The sequence below is a fragment of the Nicotiana sylvestris genome, chromosome 7 (assembly GCF_000393655.2).
Source record: "Nicotiana sylvestris chromosome 7, ASM39365v2, whole genome shotgun sequence".
NCBI lineage: Eukaryota > Viridiplantae > Streptophyta > Magnoliopsida > Solanales > Solanaceae > Nicotiana > Nicotiana sylvestris.
In genome coordinates this window covers 3854440-3863001 of record NC_091063.1, presented here as the reverse complement: position 1 = coordinate 3863001, position 8562 = coordinate 3854440, and the positions used below count along the sequence as shown (strand labels likewise).

The 8562-nt window shown below is 39.8% G+C and overlaps 1 protein-coding gene across 1 annotated transcript; it reads left to right on the top strand.

Annotated features, from left to right (window-relative positions):
* The first annotated feature begins 4065 nt into the window (after window positions 1-4065).
* LOC104247977 (small ribosomal subunit protein bS16m/bS16c) lies at window positions 4066-8179 on the top strand. The gene is made up of 3 exons (XM_009804149.2): window positions 4066-4326; window positions 5184-5229; window positions 7487-8179. The coding sequence occupies exons 1-3, from the start codon at window positions 4194-4196 to the stop codon at window positions 7707-7709; spliced, it is 402 nt and encodes a 133-aa protein (XP_009802451.1). The 5' UTR covers window positions 4066-4193; the 3' UTR covers window positions 7710-8179.
* The last annotated feature ends 383 nt before the right edge of the window (window positions 8180-8562 follow it).

Genomic DNA, 8562 nt, shown 5'->3' with positions numbered 1-8562 from the left:
CGAAATCAATTTTCCAAGTTTTGAAACTAAACCCTCGTTTCTGCCCTTTTCTGACCAGTGAAACCGGATCTGCGCTTTGGGACCGCACATGCGGTCCCACTTCTGTGTAGACCAAGTCGCACCTCTTCTCATTAAAACCAATTTTCCGCTTCTGCGACTGCCTCTCCCACCTGCGGTCTCGCAGGTGAGTTCCCCTTCTCGCACCTGTGGCTTCTGGAGCCTGGGCCAATTTTCGCTTCTGCGGTCACCTAGCCGCTTCTACGGCGTCGCACCTGCGGTCCCACACACGCAGGTTCGGTTATGACAACAAACTCAGCAGCTTCAGCTGCACATTCCCAACTCTAAACTTCCCGTTAACCATCTGAAATCTTCCCGAGGCCGCTGGGACCTCAACCAAAAGCACGAACAAGTCATATACCAATATCCAAACTTATACAAATATTATTCAAAACACCTAAAACAACATCGAAACATCAATTTAACCATGCATTCAAGCCTAAAAACTCCAAAAACTCTCAAATTACGTTTTCGATCAAAAGGTCTATCAAACCTCGTTCGAATGACCTGAAATTTTGCAAGCACGTCATATTCAACACTACGAAGCTACTCCAACTTCCGAAATTCTATTCCGACCCCGATATCAAAATCTCACTATCGAACCGGAAACTTCAAAAATTCAACCTTTGGCATTTCAAGCCTAAATAAGCTACGGACCTCCAAAACAGAATCCGAACACGCCTTTAAGCCCGAAATCACTCAACGGAACTAACAGAACCAATGGAATTCCATTCTGAGGCCGTCTTCATACTGCTCCGACTACGGTCCAAATTCTAAAACTTAAACTCTCATTTAGGGACTAAATGTCCCAAAACTCTAAATAAATCCTCCAGATGACTCACAATAGCAGAAACAAACACGGGGAATGTAGTTAATAGGTGGATCAGGGCGTTAATTCTTAAAACGATCGTCCGGGTCATTACAAATGCACTCTTCGAGCCTCGCCTCCCTTAGCGTGGCTGTTGCCCTCTCAGATTCTGCTCGGATTTCCCCGTCCACTCAGCACTCAAAGCTTCCACTCTAGCGGCACTTTGATCAAGTTCAGATTGCAACGACAACACTTTCGCCTGAAGATGCTCACACTCTGCAGCGACCCCCTTTCCCAACTCAAGTTCTTCGTCCTTTGCGCGAAGTAGCTCCTTGAGCTCACTACTCTTACGAATAGACTACATCAGCTCCCGATCCCTCTTCTCCAGCTCCTCCCCGAGAGATTGATTGCATGTGCTCACCTTGAGCTGCTCATGCATATCACGACATTTGTTGCGGTAACGCCGATACTTTTCCAGCATTATCAGAAAAATCTTGGCTCAAGTTTCGGCCCTGTGAGCACTCTCGATCTCCAGCATGTAAGACTGAAAGCAAAGAAAAAAGTCAGTGAAGGCCAAGGTCGCCAAAAAAATGGGGACAAAAAAAAACAAGAGGAGAAACTTACCCTTAGGCCCATAGCAGCACTTCATGCGATAATTCGACGTCGCTAATGTCCCGAAGAGCCTCACACTCTACGGCAAGCATAGAAGATCGAACTGCGGCACCAAACCCTCTGTGTCCCGCAGAAGATTGAGATCCGATGGAATCTGAAGTATACGGGAAGGACCTCCCGCTCTTACCACAGTACGGATAAAGCCCTCCTCGAACATCCTGGCATCATCAGGATCAAGGTCGAAGTCAGACTCGTAATCATCGACCACAACACCCTTTCCCCTCTCTGCGGCTGAAGAAGAAGCGTGATTCGGTCCGGATGATGAAGGGCCTCCCAAAATGACAACAATAGCCTCGGGACCCCGTTTGTCCATCGCAACAGCCTGTTGATCGTTCACAACGGCCGAAGCCTCTGCCATTGGGTTGGACTCTGCCACCTGGTTTATCTCTACGGTCGGGTTAGCATCACTGCCTATTTCAAACACCACCAAGGGAGGGTCAGCCCCCGAAGATGCTTCGGCTAAAGAAGCCACTTCAGACTCCACTCGCTGTCTCTTCGACGGACCCTCTTTGCTACTAGCACGGGAGGATTCTCCCGTTGAGCAGACTGTAGGAGCCTGAGTCTTAGGTTGTGAAGTAATTTCTATGCGCACGGCCTCGTCCGCCGGTGCAAATTGAGTAGCTCTCGATGCAGGCTGGGCAGCAGACATCGGTGCGGGCTGGGTAGAAGGCACCGATTGACGGAACGCGTGTAGAGGAGACCTCGCACTCTCCCTGTCAACAAAGAAAAACGATCATATAGCGACAAGATCAAATTACAAGGAAACTGCAATGGGCCGACTCACTAGTGAGAGGCTTACGCCTGTATCTCTCGTAGAAGGACACCCATTCGTGGACCCCCATTGTATGGGGAAGAATAGCATTTACCCACTTGCGGATGTCGTCAACTGGAGAGGGAGGCAATCTCTCAGCTGCGAAAGCAAAAAACAAATTAGAAATGCCACCTAAAGAGGAATGGTCGGCCAACACCTCGAGAGGAGTCACAAAATAAATAAAGGAAAACTTATGGGCGAAGTTCCACGTCTCGGGAAACCCTGCCTGGTCTGCCACAAGGTGCTCGGTTCGTACGTAGAAATAGCTTTCCCAGAAACGGTGCCATAATGATAATGGCTATTCATGATGCATTGAATCACTACAACGATTCAACTCCGAAGGGATGTAACGGTCCGATGGTACCATTGAAGCGTCACGTCGCCACCTCAACCTAAGGATCTCGCTCAATGCGTAACATTCAGATTTCTCCTAACTTTTGAATCGACAGAGTCCGTCCATTGAGCCTGCTAAGAGACGACCTCGACAGACTGTAGGGCTAACTGTATGGGTCAAAATCTAACTAGAATGGTCGTCCTTAAGAGGAATGATTAGGGGTCGACCAAACTGTAATCATGCCCACGGGGCGAGATAGCAAAGAGCACCTCAGCCATCGCCCAAGTCAAATCGTCGAAAAGCGTACATCACAGAACAAGCGTTGTGTTCGAGCAGACGACGAAATGTACAGTCGTTAGAAAGTATGCCGGTCAAAGACCATTGGATAAAAGAGAAAGAAACTATATATATGGTGAAAAAACCCAGATAAAGGGGGGGGGGGGCGTTCAGAAGATAGCTACGACAATAGAAAAAACGAGAGAAATCTCTTGTTTATCAACATTTACCTCTCTCCCCCTTCCCTGCTCCCATGATTATGATGCATATCCGCCCTAGATGTAAGCTCATATCTCATGTTTGATGTACGATTATTACATTAAGAAATCTTACGCGGTCTTATTCTTCTTTTATTTCGTACTTTATATGCTTGGATCTAGAATTAATTATGTTTGGCTAAGATTTACCTTCTTTATTATTAATAATTAGTTCGACAAAAGGGTTTTACATTTTTTGGTTAAACATTTATCTTCTTCTACTTAACTATTATGATTTTATTTGTTAGATTTTAAATTCATAATGTATCTTAAATTCACATAATATATAATGCGCTTTTACTATTTAAATCAAAGAATGACCCTCCGATGTTTTTTGACCTTTTAAAAAGAAACAGATTATGGCCCGCCAATAAAAAATTGAAGCCAGAAGAAAAAGAATAGAGAAACTCTTACCCTAGTGGCGTCGACAAAGGTGGTAAAATGATTAAAGAAACTAGTTATCCATTTATATTATACATTAAAATTTATATGTTAAAAAATAAATTAAATAATAAACTTTTTAACCATAAATTGAATATAGATAAAAACCATATTATCTACTTAGAAAATGGATAACAAATAAATAACTAATGAATTAACTTTTATATTTGTAAAGACTCAAATTGAGGATCCTCAACTTTAGAGACTAGAAAGTCTCCCAAAATAAATATATTCAAGAAGCCATGAATAATATGAACATCTATTAAATATGAGTCGGATCGAATAACTTATCTATTTTTTACATTCATTTTCGACCCGCTCATATTCGATCCGACCCGTCTGTTTGATGAGTGTAGTCATCCACCTACCCAAGAGAAAGATAAATTAGAGAGAAAAAGAAGGGAAAAAAAAGAAAAGAAAAGGAGGACAAAATTGTCAAAATTTACAATTCTCCGTTAAGATTACAAAAAGCTCAGCCGTCGGAACTCTGCTATTGCCGCCACGAGAGAGCAAAGATTTGGAGCGAAGAAGAGAAAAATGGTGGTAAGATTACGGTTATCGAGGTTTGGATGCAAAAACAAACCTTCTTACAGAGTAATGGCGGCGGATAGTAGATCTCCCCGAGATGGCAAACACTTGGAAGTCCTCGGTTACTACAATCCTCTCCCAGGTAATTCCCCCCCCCCCCTAAACACACCTCCCAACTCAAGTTTAAGCAGTAGCCTACGTTATTCTTCAATAGAAAGTGAAGGTTTTGCTGTTGTCATGGGAAGTTAATTTATGGAGTATCATTTTGCTTAATATTTGTTATGAGCTGTTAAGCATTGGTCATTTCACCTTATTTTGGATCAATCCATTTGAAAATTGTCATTTTTCAGCTTGATTTTCTCTTTTTACTGATTATTATATGAGTTCTTATCCTTATGTAGTCTAATAGAAGTTTTGTTGATAGAAACCTCAGTTGTTGAATCTTAACTTAAGAATTTTTAGTTATCAAAGTACTGTATTCAGTTTATCAGTGTCGTCAAAGGCTCATTTGAGGTGCATTTAAGCCCTGAAGCTAAAAAAAAGCTCAGGGTATGCCCTTCGCCTCACTTAGGCTGCGCTACAGTGTAGGCAAGGCACTAAGGCGTGCGCCTCATTGCCTATAAGTTCTGTCTTGAATAAAGCAGTACAAAACAATATATATGATTGGCAAACAAAATAAATTGATTGTTGAGGAAATCATTATGAATGAAATTTGTCACTTTTTTATTGCATTACACACACACACACACACACACACATATATATATATATATATATATATATATTTTCTTCATTGCTCCTTTTTAACTAAAATCCATACTTCAATTGCGCTTTGCGCTTAATGCCCCGATAGACTTGGACCGCTTTTAACGCTTTTCGCGTTTGACAACACTGCATTTAGGCTTGTGGGGGGACATATAGTACTTCATTAAAATTTCAGAAGGAATACCATATTTTTGAGGCACTGATGAATATCTTCTACAATTTTCATTTGTACAGGTCAAGATGGCGGCAAACGGATGGGTCTAAATTTTGACAGGGTGAAGTAAGTGCATTTCCAGAACATGTAGTTTTTTTTGTTATGATTCCTAACTAGGCAAGTTCCCCATATATTAATTTAGAGATTTTCTAATTGCATTTTCTGCTCTCTTGTTAAAATTCAGATCGGATGGATGACTAATGGGTTGAGTAGAAACTAGACAATCATATATTGATAAATATTCAGTTCATATATCGTGCTTTTACTTTTTGTTGTCTGACAAAGAATATCGTAAGACTTCTAAAAGGCCATATGGCTATTTGAAGCTAATACTTTAGTTGCTTATGCAAACTGTGGGAGCTCAACATTGGTAGCTTTGCAATTTTGGTAAAGCTTGTTTGATCTACTGAATCATTGAAATTCTTTTATGGCTATGAATGCGAATGGTACTCAAGACTAGTTTTAGCTGTACAATCAAGAATAACATTGTAGTCACGTAAAATAGAACTGTGCTAATTTGTTATCTAAAATTTTCTGCTCATCTAGTCGGTAGTCCTTCAAAAAGAATATAGTCGCATATGAACTCGCTGAATACGATGGACAAAGCAGATTCCTGTTAGATACATGAAGCAGAAACAGAACATGAACAAAAAAAATTCTCATGAGCTACCTCTAAAGAATGAGCAAGTGTGGGCAGGGATCTGACTGAGTGCAGCAATTCGAAGTGTTTGACGAATTTCTGAGGTAACTATTGCAGGTATATATGGGGAAGAAATTTAAGGGGTTGGGTACTTTCTAGGTTGAATTGCAGATATATATGAGGAAGCAACCAAGCGGTTTGAATTGAGATATTGAGGAAATTGTATAGAAAAGATGCAGCTGGAGCTGAGGTGGTGGACCAATGTAAATTATTAGGGCAAAAAACTAGGAAAACGACGTTATTGAGATACATTTGACTTTACGAGCATATTTAATTCTAGGGATAAGAAGCATTGTAATACTGTAAAACGGCCGCTTTTTTTGGGGGGGTTTTGGGTTTTCCTTAGGATTTTTATACTTAGTTGTATATGGGTTTCATTCCGTTAGATGCTTCGTATGACAAGTTATTTACTTAAAAAAGAAAATTATAATTATGAATACTTGGGGTTATAATTTTTTATGAGATGTTTAAATGTTTACCTTTAGTTGAGAGTGTGACAAGTTGAGTGCTGCCTCACTACGATTGAGATGCATCTTGGAAAAACAAAATTCATCCGGGTGAAGGGGTTAACAATATGCTAACTCAATTGGGAGGGATTAGTTTCTTCAAGTTTTTTGATAATGGTAACATAAAATATAAAAGAATAAATTTATTTTCTTTTAAGTTTTAAGAATGATGTTGTCCATTCTCAAATAATGACGAGAATAAATGGTCCTCTGCTGCACTGTGTACTTTGACTGCCATAATCATTTAGAACATGCTTGGCTGCAGATATAGTGAAACATAAGTGAGTGTTGTGTTTGGTATAATTAAACATCTTCCCTTAATTGTTCTGTTACTGTGGACATGGATCTATAAACATGATGTGATGATTCATTTGTTCAGTGTGCTGGGTGTAAGCAATAAGTTAATATGTGTTTGTGGACTTGGTTGGGAGAATTTGGAGTGTAGCTGTGATTTTGATAGGCTAATTATCAGCAACACATAAAGACAGATTAAGAAATGATACTTGTTAGTTTGTATCTCCTTTTTAACCCTTTTATTTTACTCCAGGATTTCATTTTGGCTGGGTAGAGCAGGGAGTTAACCTATAGCTGATATTTGTAGGAGTTGTTTCTTATTGTAGAAATTACAGTAGCGTGGTGCTGCTGTTTTATAAACTTTCTTATTTTTGCTACCGTTTCTCGTGAGACCTACTAAGGGTTTAGTTGATTACTGTTTTAGGATAGGCTTTAACATAAAGCAATTTCTTGTAAAAAGCTCAATATATATTCAAATAAGGTGACCTTTTAGCCAGTCAGGAAAAAGATGGTCCCTAGTACTGTAGGGAAGGACAATCAAAGCGCTTCATCACTGTTGCGTATTGACTCGTATTAGACAGGAGCATAACTAACATTATTCCTGAAGCTGATATTACCTATTTCCTTTGGATGAGATTGCCATCACTCAAGTTTATTCTTGCAAATGTCCTAAAGGAAAATAGTGCTCAAGTGGTTGTACTCTGACTTTGCTTTTAGTTGCTGCAAGACCTACGACTTGTTGTTTCTTATACTCTCTGATCATCAGATTGCTTTTAGGATCATACAATCATGTATTGCTTACCTGATCTTTGTGGTTCTGCAGATATTGGTTATCCGTTGGTGCACAGCCATCAGAACCGGTTGAACGTCTTCTTTTCCGAGCAGGTGTATTACCTCCTCCGCCTATGCTAGCTATGGGACAAAAAGGCGGTCCACGGGACACTCGACCAGTTGATCCTATGACTGGACGTGTCATGGCACCGGAAAGTGCCAAAATTGCTAATCCAAAAGTTAGTTCTGAAGTTGACGGAGATGACAAAGCTTAGAATCCAATTGGTTATATTTTATACAACTTCTACTCGGAGAGCTAATTTGTTCCGATAGTGATCTATTGGTATGTGATAATTACAGAGCTAGTGTGTGTTTGTTGCTCTGGATTGCTGGGGTTGAAACTTGAAATCCAAGAACATATCATCGTTAAAGATGCTCTTGTCAGTGGTCTCTAGAAACTATGTGATCATGTATCATCCTTTGCTTTCTGATGGTAATAAATGGATGATGTAGAATAGCTAGTATAGTCTGATGATGAATATCTTACATTGATAGTAGGAACTAGGAATAATATCCATCTTTCCAAAAGCATGGATGTTGTTGGAGTTAAAAATCATACATGATACTTTTTGTCCCCTGCTTGCACTGAGTGTACTGATCTGAGCTAAAACCATTATATTTCTTAGTCAGATACAGCTTTTGAAAGTCTGGCACTAGTATAATGGCAAGTATTAAATTGTTGCTTTGTCGGAGAATCTTGTAAAGATTTCTTTATGTTGCTGGATAAAGAAAATGAGACTGATGTACAGGTTTAATATGCTTAAATATAGTTGTTCAGAAGGGAGCAAACTGCAGATAGATGGTTGTCAACTATGAACAAGGAGGGCCGGTGTGTTATCTATTGAGTTTCAACTCGGGGATTTTTTCCATTATAAAGAAGAAATATATCTGAATAAGTAGGAAAAAATGGAACACAAGATGATGAAACTGCTGGCTTTTGATTATTAATGCTTAATGGGGAAAAAAATATAAATAATGGGTTGGGAACAGTTATGCCTCTGTTGCGTATAAATGAACACTTCTCAATGAGAATAGTCAAATAGAAGCAGGTGTAATTTGAACTTAAAT

Bases quoted from the DNA above. Each gene is read 5' to 3' on its own strand.
- LOC104247977 (XM_009804149.2), top strand. From the start codon at position 4,194: ATGGTGGTAAGATTACGGTTATCGAGGTTTGGATGCAAAAACAAACCT. The intron at 4,327-5,183 runs GTAATTCCCCCC...TCATTTGTACAG, and splicing joins TTACTACAATCCTCTCCCAG to GTCAAGATGGCGGCAAACGG. The intron at 5,230-7,486 runs GTAAGTGCATTT...GTGGTTCTGCAG, and splicing joins CTAAATTTTGACAGGGTGAA to ATATTGGTTATCCGTTGGTG.